The following is a 21,354-nucleotide window of genomic DNA, read 5'->3' as shown; positions in this document are numbered from 1 at the left end:
GAACTGGCTGCCATTCTAGCTGCTGCTAAGCAGTGGAGGATTAAAATATTTTAAATAATAATCATAAAAACAAATAAATAATTGACAATTGGACTGTTGCTCAGGATTTTAGCCCTGAATTCGTACATGCAAAACAAACTAAAAGGGAATATATCATTCTTTCCTTCTAGAAGGTGCTAAGCACCCTGTTCAAAGATTTGTAAATGAGATCAGTGTTTTCTGTTCTATTTTAGTTTCTGTTCTGGTTTTTCTATCAGTATAGCAAATCAGACAATACCACATAATCCTCCTGTATGAGCATCTATAGAAATATGGAAAAAACTAACCTTTACTTAGGAAGGAAAACGTGCAAGCATTTAGAAAGGAACTGAGGAGGCCAGAAAAGTGGTAGGCAGTCAGAGAACAGACAAAAAGAAAAAAGAGTAGGAGGAGAAAAGTGTTAGCAACACCACAACACTTCTGTCACTAAGTGGGAGAAAAAGAATCTCAAACAACTCAGATATTTGAATGTTGGATCAAGTGACAGACTTGATCTAGGAGTTAAATATAAAAAATGAGAAAGCAAAGTTAACAAGTTGTAAACTAGAACTCAGGAAAAGAAATCTTCAAATCTTCATATGAAATTTTGTGTACGTCAATTTTGATCCTTCTCAACTCTCTGTCATTTATGTTCTTATCCAGAATTTTCCAAGTGTTTTTTATCATTCAGAAAAATCTTTGGGAAGGTATTTTTCAGCAATGCAGGCTTGAAATTTATAGAATGAGAATGACTAAAATGCATTTCACTTAAGTGTTTTCATCAGAAACTCAACCATGAGAATTATAAGTAATAGATATCCTGACATTTCTTTATCTGAGCTGGCTTGAGCCAGCCTTGGCCTGAGCCTTATAATTTGTGTTTTGAATGAATAGACAGAGTACACAATATGAAGTCTGTGTGTGCCTCCATACCAAGAATAGTTCAGTTCAGTTGGGAGGGACTTTCAAAAGTCCAACTGCCTGACTTCTTCAGGGCCAGTCAAGAGTTAAAGTGAGGTATTGTCCAGATATACCTTTAACACTCACGGGCATCATCTGCCACTATAGGAAGTCTGTTCCAGTTTCTAACGTGAGGAAATTTTTCATACTGTCGTGTCTGAATCTCCCCTGGTGCATCTTTGTTCTGTTCCCGTGCATCCTATCATTGGATCCCAGAAGCAGAACTTGGCCCACCCTCTCCAGTTCCCTTCCTCAGGGAGCTGCAGAGAGCAGTGAGGTCACCTGTTGGCCTCCTCTTCTCCAGTCCAGACAGCCCAGGTGTCCTCAGCCTCTCTTCTCGTTGGACATGCCTTTGTTGCACACCTCTAGATAATTTCAAGGACCTTAATGTCTTTTCTAGATTGTGCAGCCCAGAACTGCACACAGTATTTAAGGTGAAGTAACACCAACACTAAATATAGTGGGAGAATAGTCTCTTTGGACCAGCTGGATATGTTGTTTAATGCTTCCCAAAATGTGTTTTGTCCTCTTGGCTGTTGGCACACTGCAGGCTCTTGCTGTATCTGCTGTCATCAGCATCCCTAGATCCCTTCCTGCTGAGTCCTGCTCTGTCCCACGTGCAGAATCTGACATTTTTTCTTCGATGAAATAGCTTCATATCACTGCTGATCGCTCAGTGCTTCAATCTGTCAGATCCCTCTACAAGGCCTCTTGTCCCTCCAGGGAGCCAACAGCACCTCCTAGTTCAGTGCCATCAGAAAACACACTGAGAATGCATTCTACTCCTGCGTCCACACCATTGATAAAAGTATTGAACAGAACTGGCCCTGGAATTGAGACCTGGGGTATGCCATTAGTGACCACCTGCCAGCCTATTCACTACAGCACACTGAGCATTGCCATTGAAACAGTTCATCACCAGCATAGTGCAAACCTGCTTATCTCAAAGTTGGGCAATAGGCAGAAGAATGCCATGAAGGATAGTATCAAAGGCTTTCCTAAAATCTAGAAGTATTGTGTCCATGAACATCATCACCAGACAGATAACCTTACCACAGAGGGCAGGACTTTCCTTTCTTGAACCCATGCAGGTAACAGCTTTGTTCTGTAGTTGCCTTTCTATAACCCAGGTTAATTCTCCCCATAACTTTTCCAGGCTTATTATCTCTTTATATTATATCAAATTATATATCTCACTGAGATAAGATTAACAGGTCTTTGCCTTCCTGGGTCTTAAAGGAGCTCTGCACCTTTCTTGTGCTGGGGGCCCAGGCCTGGACACAGTACTCAAAGTCGTTTCAGGCAGAGTTCCTTGTTTAGCTAAGCTAGTCTTCTGCTCTGCTTTCTTGACTTGTGATACAATGAGATTACATGCTTGTGGGCTTTTAAGAAGTAGTTCTTGAAAAGCAGCCAGCTGTCCTGGATCCATAAACCCTCTCAAGCAGATCCCCCAGGCACAATGTGAACTAGCTCCTTGGATGCTTAAGGTTTGCACTCTTAGAGTTCATGGTGACAATTCTTGTGTAGATTCTAAAATATGCAGATTTATGTAGTTAATAGTTACAAATTAGATATCTATCTGTACTGCGTGCTACACCATTAGCATGTACACAAAGGAAGGTAATTTGGTAAGTGAAGTATGACTCCCTACTAACTAGAGCTGATGGAATGTGAAGTTTCCAACATTGATGTTTTTCACTAAGAGGTCATTTAGTTCTTGTGTGATGGCCCTCTGATGCCTCATCTTTTTGCCTCGTATTCTCCAGTACACTCTCCACCTTCTTCTTCAGCTTGAGAACTTCTACACCAGCTGCCTCTCCTTTTCCATTACACTCATGGAAAGGACAGTAAGATTTTGAGGTCACAGTGTGTCTTAAGCTTGCTCCAAAACAGTGCAGGAATAAGAGTGATGGAGATGTCAGTTCACTACACCTTTCCAGGAGCAGCCTGCAACCAGCATCAGGCTGGTGAGAGCTCATCTAGTGTTACCACACTGTTTTCTCACCTTAAGTATTAAATGAAGGATAGAGAAAAAAAATAGTTTGTGATTAGTATTAACTTATTAAATAAACTGTCCATAAATTTGTTACAGGAAATTCTTCAGTCTTCTCCTTCATCTTTAGTTTTGCCTGCTGTTGACTGCAAGGCTACCAGGGATCTCTTGAGCTTTCTTCAGGCATCAGGAGATTGGAATTTGCAAAACTTGACAAATCTTGATATCTCTCAGCTGGAAGTGAATACATCTAAACCAAACTTACTTGTAATTCAGCTACAACCACTTACCAGGTAGGACCTTGTCACAAACACATTTACCCAAATGTATGCAAGATTTTTACTGCTTTTTGAAAATATCTGTTGTATTCAGGAAATGTAAAAATCCGAAGAGTAGTTTACAGAGTTAACAAAGTTATTTTTCCAGCAAATGTGAATTCAGTGTTTTTTAATGTCCTCTGATGAGGTATAATAACTGAATTACATTGAGAAAGTCAGTCAGGCATTACTGTTTTGTCTGCTTCATTATATGAGAACAAAGGGACAACTAATAAACTAAATGGCAGCATACTTTAAGCAGAAAAGCTGAATTATTTTATGCAACATGTGATTAACCTGCTGAATTAATTGCTAGAAGACATTTCAGGGGTCAAAGAACTGGCAGGAAAGATAAACAAATAAACATCCAAGCATCCTAGAATTTCATATGAATAATGAGACTAGTTTTCATCAATCTTAAAGGAATAGGAAGCCTATAAAGCTTCCTGTTTCCTGACCTGTAACAACTGCTGCCTAATGGAGGCAGTCTGTCCCTTCAGGTGAATGCTAGTGCCTGATTTTGTTACCTGCAGGGCTTTTACACTGCTGGGGGTTGACTGGTATAGAGCACTCCTGGTCACAGGATGTGGGTCATGGAGCTGATCTAGATTAACAACCATCAAATGCAAGGAAATCTGGGGAGAGAATGGTCAAAAGAAGATCAGTAATCTGTCTTCTCTGCAGATAAGGAAGTCTTAGGTTTTGGAGGAATCAGCTAAAGATGTGATCCTCGTATGAACTGCTTTGCAGAAGGAGAAGTTCATAAGGAGGAGATGAGAAAAAGATGAAAAAATATTGTAGTCTGCTGAAAGTGACATGCTGATTAGTATGTACCTGTATACATTTCTGGTTCACACTGTTGTATAGCAAAAAAATTTAATTATCTTTCTCCCACTTCTTTGTAGTGATTTAAATGAGATTTCCACCCTGGAAGCAATTGCTGAAAATGGTAAGCAATATAGCCAGGACGTAGCAAACATTTCACCACTTAAGCCTGTTTTTGCTTGAACAGATTGTATTTCCTGTTTTTTCCAGATTTTGTTGTAATACTGTTTAAAGCTTTTTCTGCCATCTACATACCTATAAGCAGCCAATTATCATCCTGTTGAAGTACTGAGTAATTCAGAATCCACTGAAATGGATACATCTCTGTGCCCTGAAATGTGGTGATGATTCACCTCTGCCGTAGGCATCCCAAATCCCTGCAATGGGCATGGCACCTCCCACCAGATCAGGCTGCTCAGGGGCCCATCCAACCCAGCACTGAACACATGCCAGGGATGAGGCACGCACAGCTTCTCCGGACAACCTATTTCTGTGCATCACCAGCCTCTGAGTAAAGAATGTCTTTAAAATATTTTAAATCTATCCTCTTTCAGTTTAAAACCATTACTGTTCAGTTCTTCCTTCTTGTCTCCAAAAGCTTTGGCTTAATGTCAGCCTTGGCTAAACATTGCCTTCTTTTTTATGGGACATTTTTTTCATCAGCTGCACAAGCACAAGAACAGGCCTCCCAGATCCTGCTTCAGGCTGCTTTTGTGTTGGAACAGTAAAGTTAATGGGAGACCTTTGGAATGACTCAGGAACAGGCTATACCAGCTTTGTGGTTAGTTTCAATTACCTGCTATCAGGAAGAAGGTGTGTGGATTGTGGAAGATGTGCTGCTTCATATGACCAAGTGCAAAATCTTCACACTGTGTTCAGTTGCAGTTATGCTCTAGAAAAGTGTTAGTGTGGGCTGAATTCTCATGTTCTGGCACATCTGCCAAATTGGCCATTGAACACTTGCTGAGTAGAACCTGCAGATATCATCAGCTGTAAGTTTTAAATCACATGCAAGCTGAGCTGCAGTTCCTTAAAGTTATCCTACTTGAAGTCTGTGCGGTGGAAAGGACAGACTCAAGTGGGTGACTGCAAAACTGCCAGAGGAGGGTCCCAAATCATGTGGTCAGACAGGTGTGGGTGTCCAAGCACTTGCTGCAGCAGGAGCATAGCCATTTGCAGAGTACTGTTGCCAGGACATCCATCAAGGTCGTAAGGGCTTGCAAGGCCATGAGTTATTGGTGTTTGTTATGGAGTGAGTGCTGTTAGCACTATCTGGATAAGCAACCAAAAATACTGTGTGTCACATACCTGTAAGGTGACAAGAGAATTGTTAACCAGTACAATGCTGCTTGTAATTTTTGAACAGCATTAACTCTAAACCCATAGTAAATGAGGGCAGATCTCTATTATGCTGCCTGGAAGTTCACAAAGACTCTTATGTTTGTCACATCAACTTAATTCCTTTCTGCTGTAGAGGGTTTTAAAATCTGCTGTAATAAGACGTCAGAGAAATCTCTCCTGCTGTTTTACTCACTGCAGACAGCAATCTCTGTCAGACAGAGCAAATGGGTTCAGATTCTGCCCAAAGGAAATGTGCGGTTCTGAACACTCTAGAAGCTAGAATAAGCAGGAGTTTTAGCACGTCATTAAAATGAGACTCATTACAAAATCCAAACTGGAATTCAGAATTCAAACCTGCTTAAATTTCAGCAGATTCAGAATTTTTTCCAGTCTCTCCCTTCATACATGCATAGATAGACAGATATTGGGTAATTTCTGTAAAACAGTTGCTAGAAATACTATTTCTTCCTCTCTCTCTCTTTTTTTTTTTTTTTTTAATTGTAACAAGGTTTTTAGAGAAAGGATCCTCCTTTGTCAGCCAGGCTGTACATTTCTTCTCTCTTTTTGCTTTTTTTTTTTTTTTTTTTTTTTGTGTGTGTGTGTGTGCGTGTGTGCTGCTTTTCAGTATTTCTTTCTTTCACTTGCATGAAATAGTTTGAGAGTGTTACTCAGGTTTTGCCAGTTCTCCTAAATATTTCTTTGCACAGGAGAAGGTTGAACTATGCCTTATCAGTCTTACCTGTTGTGTGCAGTGTACCTCAGAATTAATGTCAAAGCTGCTTGTGAGTCTGTGTGTAAGATGAGGCTCTTTAATTCTTTTGTGTGTGTTCTTCTTTCTGCTCTGATTCTCAGTTTATCCCTTTTTCCACTCTCTCCTCTCCCATTCCCCATCCATCTTGCTCTATTCTTTTCTTTCTCTCTTACCTGTAGCGTATATTCTTTATTTCTTTTTCCTTTTCTCCTTCCAGAACATTGCTTCTCAGTTCCTCTATCCTTTCCATCCATGTATAAAAGCATGCAATGAAAGTAAAGTAGATTAGAAATTAATAACAGCACTAATCCTGCAGTCCCTGGTGAAATTCAGGGGACGTGCCTTCAATGAGACGGAAAGTTTTAATCCTTCCACCAGAGCATAGCATGCAATTAAGCTAACTGCAGAGAGTTATTCTGGACAAACTGTTTCACATTCATAGACCTACACAGTGTTTCTTTGATTCATACTGACTAAAATACCTGCAATAATGCCACTCTAAAATCCCTCTAACATTAATATCACCATCTGGAGATGCCTCTTTTTCTACTACAGAAGGAGGCTGGATTAACTAATGTTCCTGTGTAGGCAAACAGGTTCAGTACTTCAAGATAGAATGGGCAAATCTTGACCGTTTTGCTGGGAGATCTGCAAACACTTCATTAGCAAGGTATCTGGCTCGGGAGAATCTTATCACATACAAAGAAAGATCTATTTCAATTTTACTATGAATGAATGAAGAAATTTCCTCTAGAATCTTCCCAAAGGCCAAAGCTGTAGATTTTAGCAGTAACTATAGTTACATGTAGCTCCTTAGTGAAGCAAAATGTAAATAGTGTGTTATTTCATAAAGCAATCAGTTGTTTTAATGGAAGAAAAAAAAAACACAATCTGTGCATTTTTCAATGCAGTATTTTCCTTCCTGTAAGTTCTGGCTGAGGCTGCTGAGAATTTCTGATGAGCTACTCTCAGTGCATGTAGATTTGCATACTAATCTACATTACGTAATTCCTTGGACAACTACACCCAGTACAATTTCACTTGTAGTGTATAGGCATTTGATTTTCTGACCAAGTCTGTTTCTTATTTAATAGTAGATGTTTTTATTGATAATTTTTTAGAAGGAAACTTCACACAGCTATGATTCTTGACTGACATGAGGAAATCAACTTGCAAACAAGCTGTTATGCAACCTTACATAAAAAGTAATACTTATATTTTCACAAAAGCTAGGCATTTTACTCAGTCAGGAAGCCATATTCACAACTCAGATGGTTGTGATCAGTGGCATGATTTCCAGTTAGAGGCTTGTAGCTGGAGGTGTTCCCCAGGAGTCAGTACTGGGTCCCATCTTGTTCAGTTTCTTCACTGATGGCTGAGTGAAGGGATAGAGTGCACCCTTAGAAGGTTTACTGATGACACAAATCCAGGATGAGTGGTTAACACACAAGAAGGCTATGCAACCAGTCAGTGATTCTTGAACAGGCTGGAGAGTTCGGTTGAGAGGAGCCTGATAAGGTTCAACATGGGCAAGTGTAGAGTCCTACACCTGGGGAGGAATAACCACCATGCATCAGTACAGTTTAGGGGCTGATCTACTGGAAAGTAGCTCAGCGGAGTACGGCCTGAGTGTACTGGGGGACAACAGGTTTTCCATGAGCCAGCAGCATGCTCTTATGGCCAAGAAGGCCAGTGGTATCTTGGAGTGCATTAATAAAGCGTGGCCAGCAGGTCAGCGGATGTGATTCTCCCCTCTCCTCTGTCTTGATGAGGCCAGATCTGGAGTACTGTGTCCAGTTCTGGTCTCCTTGGGTCAAGAAAGAAGGGGAACTACTAGAGTGAGTCCAGCAGAGGGCGACAAAGATGATGTTGGGCCTGGAGCGTCTCCCATATGAGAAGAAGCTGGGTGACTTGTGACGGGGAGCTGTTTAGTTTAAAAAAGAGAAAGCTCAGAGAGGACCTTGTCAACACTTACGAGTATCTGAAGAGCGGAATTCAAGTGCATGGGGCCAGCAGTGGTGCTCAGAGACAATACAAGATGCAAAGGGCACATCTGAGCATGAGAAAAACTTCTTCACTTTGAGGCTGATAGAGCACTGGAACAAGCTGTCCAGGAAGATTGTGGAGTCTGTTTCTCTGGAGATACTCAAAACCTACCTGTATGCTTTTCTGCGTGACCTATTATGGGGAACCTACTTTAGTGGCTTGTTGGACTAGATGATCTCCAGAAAACTCTTCCAAACCCTGCAGTTATCGATTCTGTGAGTCTATGTGATTCTATAAGTTAAAGAGGTTTAAAAGGCTAATAATATAAGCTTCACTTCCAAAATGTGAAAATAAAATATAATTTCTGTAAAGTGCAATGTTGTAATCTGAGAAGCCTGCTTGTACAGACTGTGTAATAGCCATTCACTAGAATATTACGTGGATGAGTAGAGGAATGGCACAGAAACAGTCTGTGTCAGTCTGTTGGCTTATTTCTTTCTGAGTCCTAATGGCAATTGTTACATCAGTTTTTGAATCACAATTGTTATGTTCCTCATCATAAGTAGATGTTAATATTTCAGCATACAAGTTGAAAACATTTACTAATTCTAAGTATTTGTCACAACTACCTGTCATTTCAGAGCTGAAAGTGAATTTTCTGCAGTTTCTTGGACCACACTGAAGGATCCTCTCTTCCTTATTTGATTTTCCTTCCTGTTTTGGAAATATGTCAGTGATTTCTATCTTGCTATCCACTGTAGTCAACAGCAAAATTTTCCATTCTGTACTCTGTTGAGAGTACAGAATCAGGCTTTAAATCCATTGAAGCAAAAATATTATACATATCATGTTCCAGGCTAAGTACTGCTGCTATTTTGAGGATTGCTTCTCAGTGATCTGTTGTTCTGTGTGCTTTGTAATTCACAGCTTGGTACTAGTTCAGCTTTATTAGTTATTTATTTATTAACTGGTCATTTGACTGACAGGATATGCATTGTGCTCTCATCTCTTGATGGATTTATTCTTCTCTTGCATTGAATTTCTCAAACTTCTGTGTTTCAGGTATTATTTTTCTTGTATTTACTTGTCAGCTTCAAAACTACATTTTCTGAACATCTACTTTTTTCTGAACATCTTTAATGTATTTGTTTTTGTATTGTCTCACTGGATTGTTCATTTTTCAGGACAGTGAACACGTCTTATCCCATTTGTACCTATTGACATATGAATGGTACTAGCAACTAAATTACATAAATAAACTAAATAAGCTTAAACATCTAGCTCATTACTTTGTCGACTACTGTAGGATTATAGCTTCCTCAGCATACAGGATTTATTAAATTATACATGTTTCTCTTTATAGATAAAATAATTGGAAGACTGACCAGGGATCTGCAGGAACGAGGGATTCATTTTTCAGTAATTTATACTGCAGTGAGACCTTCAAGGGTGAGTAATCTTCAGTGCCTAGAACTGTCAAGTGGTTGTCATCTAACAACTGAATGTTTACAGAAGAATGATGTAGATGATTTTCAAGATTACACATGCAAGCAATCTGTATTATATGAGGTTTTGACCAGAAATGACTCCGTGAGTCTTCATATGCAATAGCTGTGTTACAAAACTACTAAAATCATAGAATCATAGAATCACTCAGGTTGGAAAAGACCTTAAAGTTCATCGAGTCCAATCAGGACTTAACCATACTGCCCTAACTCTAACAACCCTCTGCTAAATCATGTCCCTGAGCAAAAAAAAGATAAACGAGACTATATGTTTGCAATGTCTTTAGTTGTCCTTACAACTTATTTTTAGTGACTATAATGTTTAACAATTTTTTAATAGTTTTATAGTAAGTTTTATGTGAAGCATTATTGGGCTTTTTCAGGTCAGTAAAGATAGAACGTATTTAATTAACTGAAGGCTGCTAATTTAGTCGTTTTTAAAGAAACTGGTTTCTTCAGACAATATTTGTATTTACAACTGCAACACAAAGTTTCCACCACCATTGCTGATAGTCAGTACATCATGTATAGATCATCGTATCATGTTAACAGTAAGTAGCAGTGCAGAATAGTTACTTGCATTATCTGTTTTGTATGACGAACAGGTTGTCTTGGAGCAGTATTCACATTTTAATGGAATTAAATGACTTGAGGAAAACAAAATGCAGCTCTCTCTCAAGAGAGGTGTAGGAGGGATGTGCTGTATCCCATAAAGTAGCCACTTTGAATGAAAATTGTCTCATCCAGTGGATAATACAACTGAGCTGCTAATACAACGCTTAGTTTAGTTTTTTAATTCAAGCTCGGGATAATGCCAGTTGAAAATACAGAAGTTATAATTTTCTTGGGTTTGAGAACAGGAAAGTAATTACTGAGATTGTCTAGATCTCCATTGAGCCCTCAGGCAGGATCTTGAGAAGATGGAGGGTTTTCAGGAGGGAATGCTACAAACACTATGAATTGTTTGTAGCTCAAGAATACCTAGAAAACCTGCTTTAAATGGTTCTGAGGTCTATTTAGCTCACCCGAAAGAAGAGTAAGACTGCACTTCATAAATGATCCTTTTTTGTAAAGCCAAAATTTGTTATGTTTCTCAAAGGTGTCCTAGGTTTGATCAGAAATAACTTGTGTTTTTGCAAGGAAATAGCATATTAAACCTCTAGCTAGGAGTCAGAATAGTCCCTTCAGACTACGGGCAAAAGCTAATGCTATTGAAGAAAAACAGAACTTTCCTCAATCATCCATCCTGTAAACTAAGCCTACTTCCAGAGGCTTAGTTTTCAAAACCAGGGTTAGAACATAGACATCAGACTGAGCAGGATGGGGAAGCTCACACTGATACTCTTGTGATGTGCATTTTTTGTGGATAGGAGAGGGTAAGAGTTCTTTGGACTTCCAAACTCCTTGCTTTCTTTTTTATTTTTCAAAGACTGCATTTTTTCTTTTAATGAAGATATGACAAAAATTATTCAGTTATTATGTCTTTTTACTCTTGAAATCAAAAGAGGCATGGGCGATGGGCATTCTTAGCTGAAAACTGCATTTAGAACAATTAGAATGAAAAATACTTTTAATTAATGGAAGAATTGGTATCTAGAGAAGGAATTTTTAGAGTAATTTTATAAGTTTGTTGAATTTTAAAACTATGCGGATTTCAAAAGACTTTCTAAATTAAAATGACTTAGTTTGAGCAAGTGAAGCACTTTTAAATAATTAAAGCAATGTATTTTAAATGTTCTGCATTTTAAAAAGTAAGCAATTTAAACTTTTCTTAATTCTGTGAACTTAATACCATATAAAACTTTAGGAAGCATTTTTTATACAATTACTTTAAGTTATTGCAGTGCATTCACAGTTATCAACTTCTGTTCAGGGCTAGGGCGGTGTCTGCCTGATTTGCATGTAACCTCTTCTTAGTGTGTATTACATATCTTTGGTGTGCTTGAACTGTGGAAGATGTGAACTGTTTTGCACCCATATTTTAGAGGACTGATTCCCTCTGCTTAAACTGTAGGCACCACATTCAGTGATCTACCAATTACAGGGTCACTCCCGAAAACTCAATATGAGAAGTAAAAGGCTTTCATTGTGTGGGAAAAGATTTCACATTACTCAGTACTTTTGAAAATCAATACCAATCATTTCCTATAAAAGATTTGCATTTCCTAAGTGGGCTTTTTTTTTCCTGCTGATGAGGAAAATGAGCTAAAAGCATGACATTCTCAAGAATGAAGGAAAAAAAAAAGATCTCATTCTGATGGGTTAAATTAATTTTACGCAATGAAGCTTCCAAACTCTGAGGTTGTGAGATATTTCTATCTTGACAGCTATACCTCTGCTGCTGGACAGTTACTGGCTTCATAGCATCTTCTTGTTTCATCCATTCCTTCTTTCCTTGCCTAAAGCAAAGAAAAATAAATGTGAAAAACGCATATATTGGAAAAGATTCCAGACTGGTATTGGCTTTGCAGAAAGTGAATTAGTGAGAAAGGAAGCAAAACTCTCCGATGACTAAGTCCCTATTCTGATCTGATGAGGAAGATCTGTTCAGTTTAGTCAGTAGCCACAGATCCCTTTGGGCTATCTTAGCTATTAGTTAATAACCCCAGCGCATTAAAGAGATTTATTCCACCTTGTTCCTGTTCTGTTCCAGTTTAAGAGCTTGAAGCTGGGAGACAGAATTAAGACCTTGAAACAGAGTCTGTTTGAAACATGGAATGGTTTCACTATTCAGTTGCTGTGGTATAACTGAGCTGCCTTCCTGCAACAAGGCAAGTGCTGTATCTTGTGACCCCTCTGAGATGCTTTGCCCTTGAGGCCTGGCTGACTTGGGCTGGCACTGAGAGACTGGTTTGTGTCATCTAATTCTGGGCCAGTGAAATGTAAATGTCATCAACCAAGGCTCTATTCACAGTCAAAGGACTGACTGAAATGGTCCTTTTATGGTGTATTTCTTTTGCCTCTTACAGATGATTGCTATAGGAAGAGAGGAAATGCACACTTTATCTCTGACAAGCATAATGACAATCGACATGTTTAGGTCAAGTTTCAACATAGGTGTTTAGTCAGGCAGCACTTGTTGAGCAATAGCTTTAGTATTGTTTTCCATTAAAAAACAGAAGCTTGTTTCAAGATTTGAGGGGTCTCTTTCCAAGACCTTTCTCATCCTTAAAACTCATTTGGTAGCTTCGTTTCTCTGGGAGAATCATCAGAATCCCCCTCCACAGTCCCAGTTCCATTCTTGAATCAGGAAGTCATCTTCCCTCCAGAGAGAGCATTTCCTTTCTTCCTCAGTTCCTGTGAAGACTGAGATGCTGGGAATGGTGGATGCTCTCATCTGGAGAATCAGGACAAGGAGATGTGTTGGCCTAAAGTGCTGTGCACTGGTGTCTCCTGTTGGAGCAGGGAGTTCTTTCTTGTTTCTGAACTCCCTTAGAATTGTAGCGCAGGAGGATGGGAAGAGCTGGGATTCACTCTATCTACTGATAGACTGTGCTGCATATCTCTGTTGGTGTGTCACCACCAAATCTTGTTCACCAAGGAAATTACTTCCGTGTTTTCTCATGAAAGCTTACAGAATTCTCATGCCATGTCATAAAGGGACTACAATCAGGTTTAGCTTACTTTGAGTCTTGAATGTATGAATTTTAGTGGTTTTGAGAGCTGTGGTCAAAGTCACCCCTCCTTGTGCTGACTGCCAGCTAATTTTTTCGGCTTATGTTTGTAAGCATGACATTGCTTGTTCTGTTGTAACTGGAATGGTTAGAAGACTGTGGTGACTGAAAGGTAGCCCTCAAATTGTGAATCTCATGTTGTTTCCCATCCTTCAGGTCTTTGTGTTGTCCATGTCAGGTTTTTACAAGTTTGCTTCTGAAACTTCTGCAAGACAGTTTTACAGTTTCCTAGTTGGACTGAATTCTGAAGAGATGAATATTGCCAACGGGAGGTTTATGGCTACTTCCCAGCTGATGTTCATTTTGTTGACGCCACTTTTTACGGATGCATTGTGAGGTGCTGCTCAAACCTCCTCTACTGCCTCGTTTTCAGAGAGTTGCATCTACCGTGGGCTTTTGACTGCTTCCCGTATGAGCTGTCAGCTGTAGATAGCATCTAAGCTTCTTGCATCTTTGGTCCCACAAAGAGACAAGCAGTCTGAACTCCAAGAGCAACCATAAATAACATGGGCAGCACAAATGGTTGACTCTTTAGAAAGTTTCTTGAAGGTGTAGATTCTCAGGTGATACAGAAACGAGCCTTGGTTTAAAAAGAGTTGGAAAAGATTTTATCTTTTTTGGCAAGCATCTGTGGTTGTATTTTCTTTGTTTCTGCTTTTTACCTACTGCATTTTTTTTCAAGTGCATTTTGCAGTGCTGCATCTTCTACTGGCATGCAGCTGCTCTCTTTCGTACACCATGCTGAGGAGACTAAACACTGCAACCCCACTGACTTCACAGCTTCTGATTAATGAAGTGCTTTAAATTGTTAAATATAATGAAACATTATAATGGGAGCTTTTCTGTGAACCAAATGTTGGAAAAGTGCTTATAATACCACTTACTGAAGTTGGGGTTGTAGGGTAGATGCCCTCACGCATCATTAAATAGGGGAAGAATCTTAATCATTTACTTTTGTGTTTTTCACATTTGAAAAAGCAATTATAGATTGACATAGCATAATAATGCATTAAGGCTTCCAACATAAAAGAAGAAACACATGAATTCTTCATCCTTAAGCCTTCTCTCTCTTTATAAGTCTATTATAATAAAAAATAAACTTTAACTTATAGATGAAGAGTATGCACTTAATTATTTCTAGCTAACTCAGTTTTTTTCAACTTAGATGAGGTAGAGTTTTTTAAATAATTACAGAAGATCTGCTTAAAGCTGGTTGAAGCCAGTTATGTGTTGCTTTAGACCAAAAAAAAAAGAACAAAACATTTAGCCAAAGACACTATCAGTATGGAAGGGGGCCAAAATCTAAAGGCACTGCAGTTTGTCGATGTACTGATGAGTTAGAGAAACAACTCGCAGCATTGTGTTACTGTTGATAAAATGACAGATGAAATCCAGTGTACTGGAAAGTAACACACGAGGAAAGCCTTAAATATGCACATTTCACTGTGGTGAGAGGCTGCTATTTCTCAGAAGAGAGATTATGGTGTGACTGTGGGCGCATCTCTTGGAGCATCACAGTGCTCAACACTGAGAAGAATAGCAAGCAGAAAGTTAGGAATTGTTTGGAAAGGAAGAGAGTAAAGCGGTAAGTGTCATTTATTTTACTATGTAAGTCCTTGGTGAGTGCAAGTCTGTGAGTGACATAGCACGTGAAATTCTGGCCACCCCATCTCCAAAGGGATATATTAGAAGTCTGTACCAGACATAAATATTTCATCTAGAAAAAGCAACTGTCCAAGGAGAAATAATAAATAAAAACACCAGTAACATGGAGAAGTTAAACAGGAAATAATTATTAACTCTCTCTGTCTACTGTTGACGATGATCAGAACTTACAGACTGCAATCAGGAATTCAGGAGCATCAAGTTCCTTAAAACAAACAAAATAAACTGATTTTCACATTACTTATCTTTGGATGACAAGAGTATGTAGGTCGCTCTGAAAGTAATGCCTCCTATTTATTTCCGTGGAAATTACAACAGATAAGAAGAGCACAGTAACCCAGTAACAGAATTTGATCAAGCAAATTCTCAGCTACAAAACATTATTTTTTTGCCAGCAATGAACAAGAGCCTGCATTCTGCACCCGTAAAAATCTGCACCAGTGGAGGTGACCCACTGTCACTGCTGCTGAAATGCACCATCCACTGCCTCACTGTGCTCACATCCACTGTATGGTCTCAAAAAAAATTCAGCAAGCGTCAGTTAATGGCATGAAGGAATGCAGTGACAACTCTGCTCCATTGGCGCTTCCATGTCAGGCACCATTTTGTCAGACTGCCCCTCTGCTGCCATCTGTCACCCAGCAACAACATGTAATGGAGTACTGGCAGAAAGGTTCAGCCTCTACTACCGTACCACCAACATCCACCTCTGACTTTGTTGACCAGCATAATAAAAGATGAGGCATTGCTTTCAAAGCAGCCCTTGAACATTGCTGTCTGTGATTTGGTAAACTAACAGAAGAAAGTCAGGAAGAAAGGAAGGATGGAAGGAAGAGCCCATGTTCATTTGAAATGTAACCTTCAACTCTGAAAGTCTCTATTGCAAGATGTCAGGAATCAAGGAGGGTATACTGGGATAATTGTTTTTATGTAATTTTTTCTTATTCTTCATCGTCCAATTATGATCAGTAGCACTGGAAGGGAGGTTGATGGACCTTTGATCACACAGACTGCGGCTGGTTTTGTGTTGTTACCTGGTGATGGCAGGTTGGGATATTCACATAGCATTTCTCTGTAACAAGGATGTGAAAGGTAATATGTGACATATTTAACTAGCCAGAAGAGGCAGCCAACAGACTAAAAAAAGCTCTGCAAAAGGAAGTTTACGGACTTTCCTTCTCATGCTTGCCAGTGGACATTGAGGTTCACGTGCACAATCTTCAGAGGTAAACATGCATTCCTATTTTGAAGAAATGAGAGATTAGAAATGGGAAGCCAATCCCATCCACCATGAGAATCACAGTGTTGGTGTCTCCTCACAGTATATTCCTGGGTCTGAAGAGCAAGGAGTTCTGTGCTGTAGGACAAGAATGCTCATACCTGTGGTTGAAGCACCAACCAGCACTTCCCATGTTCCTTTCCTCTGTAGGAAGTTAAAGCAAAAGCTTTTGTATCCTGCATCATTTGATTTCTAGTGTTGTCTGTGCTAAAGAGAGCTATTAGAAAGACAACGACACCCTTCACCAGCATGTGAGAAAAATTTGCCAGCAGTCAGTAAGATGCATATATCCCTGATATCCCTGGAAGTTTTTGTGATCTAATGGTTAGAGGCAGTTTAACAAACCCCTAAATCTTAGTGCATCCAATCTGTAACACAGTAAAAACTAATTAGAAGAAATTTGAATTGTTTCATTTTCATTTTTTCTGGCATATTGTATTTCATTGTTCCCTTCATTTTAGAAGTTAATTTATTCACTTTATATAGTGCAACAGAATGGTACAATTTTAAAAATTCAGTGGTTTTTGGTAGGGAGACATTTTGTGGAGCAGTTCTAGATATTTGTGCATGTACTAGTTGTGTTTTCTCTCTTACCCTGTCTGAGATCCACTGAATTATAAGATTTGATCCAAAGCCATCACCTAATGACCTTCTGCCCTTAGAAGCAGGCAGAAGGATAGGCCATCATTACTCAAGCATAACCATTGTACATACACAGCTATTACTTCTTAAGTTCAGCATGCACACCTCTAAAATTAGAGTAGGAGATGATAATTAATAATGAAGCATTTTTATGACTTTAGCAGAGAAGTATGTCCTTGCTTTTGATGGATGGCTCTACTGAAATGCTCTCTCTAGAAGTTACTTCTATTAAATACTACAGGCTTTTCCATAAAAATCTATTCACCTGGAACTGCATGCAAACCTTTATTCACAAAGATTGTACATTAGAGCGTTAGCAGACAAAGCTACAAATTAGACCAGGTCAGTAATAAAATACTGCCTGTCACAGAAAGGCTTGTGTAGTAGAAGTTTTTCCTTTCCGAGGACCATGCTTACTTGTGCCTTGTAGCTGACAGCATTGGATTCAGTAGAATTTCAGTCAGATAATAAATGGTATCTTTCTTGCTACCGTTTTGGCTTAGAAAGTTGTCAAACTTGGAAAACAAACAAAAAAAAGACAAGGAACCCGTACTTTTCCTGCCAAAATGCCATAGGCATCTTGTTTAATTTGTTAATGGAGGCATTATTGTAAAGTGGTACCTGACATCAGATTTAATATTACATGGCATGTTTTGTTCTGTCCTTGTCATTTTTCTAAAACCTCAATGTTTACAATTTTAGCCACTTTGCAGCTGTTCTTCTCTGATGGGATTTCTGTTTTAACTCAAATGATTGAGTCATTTCACAGATAGATATTTAATGATTCATAAGCAGCAGCATCCTCTATTTTAGTGTGGTACAGCATGTAAGTTAAATTCCTGGTATTCTAACAGCAAGATAGCTCTGCCTCCGGGGCTTTCAGGTGAAACACTGACAAAATCCTGGAACAGAATAAGGAGAATTTCCTGCCTTACGTTGAGCAGGACTATTGCAAGTCCTGAGTTTGCAACAGTGAAGAGGCAAAGTAGGATAGAAAAGGCTGGATGTTGTGTTGAGGGACATGGTTTAGTGGGAGCTACTGGGAATAGGTGAATGGTTGGACTGGATGATCTTGAAGGTCTTTTCCAACCTTGGTGATTCTATGATTCTATGATTCTATGAATATTATATCCTACTTTGCCTCTTCACTGTTGCAAACTCTTACCTTCTTCTCAGTTTATGCTTTCTTTATGAACCTAATTATCTTCCTTTTGACTGCTCCACAGTTCTTCTCAGGGTGTGAACTGCCATCAGGAGCAATTGGTGATTGGACCAAATCCCCAGACAGGCTTGGAATTGCCTGGGTAGGGGGTAAGAACAGTGCTAGGCGTGGGGTTACTAAAGCGACCTCTCTGTAGTGCTGGAAGGGCATTGGTCTTTTGTTTTCTGATGCACCTCACCGTACAAATTTCAGTTTTTCAAAGTTTATCAAGGTGTGTTGAAGGTCAGTAACTAACAGCCCCAGAGGGGGCAGTTACAACCAACTGCTGGCAGTGCTTGTATGGGCTGGAAACTGGCAGGAGATGAAGGAAACTATGAAGGTGAGATTGATAATGCAGGCTTAGTTGTGTTAACTGGGTGAATTAACTAAGTTTTGATGGAAATACAGCTTTTTGAGGCAAACCTGTAATGTTTCATTAGAGTTTATCAAGAAAAAAAAGAAGTGTGCTAATCTTCTAACATGCGTGGCTCTTAGTTCTTATCTTAGAACTAAGACTTTTTCTAGACTTTCTGATGTGGATTTCATTTATATATATACCTCCCAGCTACACGCAACTGTCAGAAAAAATTAAATGGATTACTGAGTATAAGAAAACAGAGTAGAAAGTAAACACTTTTTAATTGATTTTCTGTAAAAAAAAAAAAAGCTTGTTTCAACTTCCATGTTCAAAAAAATGCAGTTTGCTTGAATTATTGGCCTTTGCCTTTTGATTCATCAAAACTAAACAGACAGTGCCAGATTCCCCTCACAAGTTCCTTCACTGCAAGTTCTGAGTTTCTCCGAAAGAGTTGTGACAAGCAGATGGAGATGCTGGAAGCAAAGAATGTCATTGTCGCATGGAGCACAGTATTTTTATAGGGACCATCTGAAAAACATACCAGTATTTGGACTTTCATTCATTACAGACAAACCCAAGGAGTAGTAAGAATAATATGTAAATTTTAAAGCAAAAAAATAATTTCATTGAAGTGTAAGTAAAAATGTAAGTGTTGCATATAATACTATTATACTGTTCACATCTCTTTCTTCAGTCAGGAGATAGGCTTTCCTGTTTTGCAGATTAGTCATCCAAAGTGCTATGGGCTCAAAATTTTAAGTGGAGGAAAAGAGGCACTTATGGATGTTCATGTTTCTAATTCTCCTGTGATTACTTTACACTGGAGAAAAAAAAACAGTGTTGGCAACTCTTCCAGCCCTAGTAGTGAGGCATTTTACCCTGTCTGCATATTTCAGTGATGTAGCCCACCAGAACCCTGTCTAATCTCAATCCAACCTTCATTACATATCTCTTTCTTCTTTCTGCAGCAGAGACTCTTCATCCTTTTTCACATCTCCCATGGCAACTTGGATTCTATATACAGATATAAGAAAGTGGGGAAAACAGTTAGATGGAGTGGGTATTCCCCGTAGCAGTCTAAGACTAATGTAAAATTTGCAGCTTCTTTTATTTATATAGCAGAATTGCCTGAGATCAGGCTGGACATATTGGCATCAGCATATTGCTTGAACAGTAAATCTGGTAGATTCTTTGCAGGATTAAATCTAGGTTATATAGAAATTCTCTGTACTTTCCCCCCCTATTTTGTATTCAAGTTTAAAAAATTTGGTTAGCTAAAATGATTCAAGTGAGTTTTAACAATTTGATAGATGACCAGGACATTGTTTTCATTGGAATAATTGCATTTGGGGTGGTTGTCGTAAGCGAAATATAAGTGGTGAATTTAAGTGTCACCATTCTTTCCAGTGCTACTCTGTTTTACACATATTTCGTTGTACTGTTTCATACATGCTGTGTTTTACTTTCTAAAATCAAGAGTTTTTTTATGGACCAGTTCCTGTTCTTCCAGAAGTTAGCTGAAAAAGTGTAGTATAAAGATCATTTGAAAGTTGGAGCAATAAAATAACAGGAAATACTGCAGTTTCCTTCAGAAAAATTGAGACTACTCTGGTGTTTGTGGATATGCTTGTTAGTCTATGTACACAAAACGTTCCGTGCCTCATTTTAAGGACTTTTAAATGGAATGATCATCTCAAGTGCTGCATCTCAGCGCATTTCCCTGCTCTGGGTTCTGGTAAGTGCATGGCTGGCCAGAACCATGGCTAACTATCGTTCTGGTGGACTAGCTCATTCACCTCTGCACCATATTAAACTGCACAGGCTGGCCATGCACTTGGTAAACATAAGTAAGAAATCTTGTACAGCCCAGTGCTGCAAAAGGACAGACCTATGAAGAAACACATCCAGCCATAAACATATGGAATAACACTGCAGATTATGTTTGTACAGGCCACTGAGCTGAGCAGTTATATTGCAGTTCTATTGTCCCTTCTAACCAGAGATATCAAAACATCACAACAATGCTATCAATTATAGAGCCTTATCTCTTAGGGTCAGGCTTATACTTTCACTTTTCCTATGTCCCAGCCTCACTTTTGTGAAGAATTCTGGGAGATGAGATGCAGAATAGCAGATCGTAGTCCCTGAGCTGTTTGGGTTGCTAATAGAAGCATTCGTGGTTGGTGAAGGAGGCATCAGGTGATAATGTGAACCAGTAAGCTTGGTCATATATCCCGCAAGGCACTAAAGTGTTAGTAATCATTGTTAATAAATGATTGCCATTGATATAATAACCTCATTTCTGTGCATTCTTTTTTTCCCCCTGCTCTGTGAGAATATTAATAAAAATGTGAAAAAGAAGCTAAGAACTCCACTGAGCAAAAGGACACGCTACTCAGTTTTATTCAGATGTCTTGATTAGGCTTACAGCTGCTTTACAAAGGTGTGAAATGGCATGCAGTTCACTTCAGAGTGCTAGCTTCAGTGGCGTAATGAGTTCCTACCAACTGCTGAACTGGAAAGGAAAAGGAGAAAGTAGGATTATATCTTAGAATTTTCACTTCTCTCTTTTTTGGTGAGGAGCCCATTGCATTTTCAGCAATGCTAATTAAGCTTGCTTTGGAAACAGGATTCCTGTTGTACATTGTTAAGTATGACCACTTAAAGCTCCTTTTGTCCTTCTGCAAACACCACTAGGTTTGTGTTCTGCACTAGCTTTGTGTTCTACATCTAGATCCAACTGAAGATCCTTGCAGCCAGCTGGGATAAGAATGAGATTTCTGAGTGAGGAGTTGTTTGCTTCAAATGTTTTTGATCTGCTGAATCCCGTTCTTCCATG

The 21,354-nt window shown here is 39.1% G+C and overlaps 1 protein-coding gene across 1 annotated transcript in view; it reads left to right on the top strand.

Annotated features, from left to right (window-relative positions):
- Nucleotides 1–21,354, top strand: part of LOC128073208 (V-type proton ATPase subunit S1-like) — a 50,759-nt gene that overhangs the window by 9,900 nt on the left and 19,505 nt on the right. Inside the window, exons 4-6 of the mRNA XM_052667798.1 lie at nucleotides 3,071–3,264; nucleotides 4,194–4,237; nucleotides 9,555–9,640. Of these exons, the coding sequence (XP_052523758.1) occupies nucleotides 3,071–3,264; nucleotides 4,194–4,237; nucleotides 9,555–9,640 (324 nt within the window). The remainder of the gene's footprint in view (nucleotides 1–3,070; nucleotides 3,265–4,193; nucleotides 4,238–9,554; nucleotides 9,641–21,354) is intronic.

The sequence above is a fragment of the Tympanuchus pallidicinctus genome, unplaced genomic scaffold, assembly GCF_026119805.1.
Source record: "Tympanuchus pallidicinctus isolate F22 unplaced genomic scaffold, pur_lepc_1.0 scaffold8, whole genome shotgun sequence".
In the NCBI taxonomy this organism is placed as follows: Eukaryota; Metazoa; Chordata; class Aves; order Galliformes; family Phasianidae; genus Tympanuchus; species Tympanuchus pallidicinctus.
This window is presented reverse-complemented; position numbering and strand designations above follow the sequence as displayed.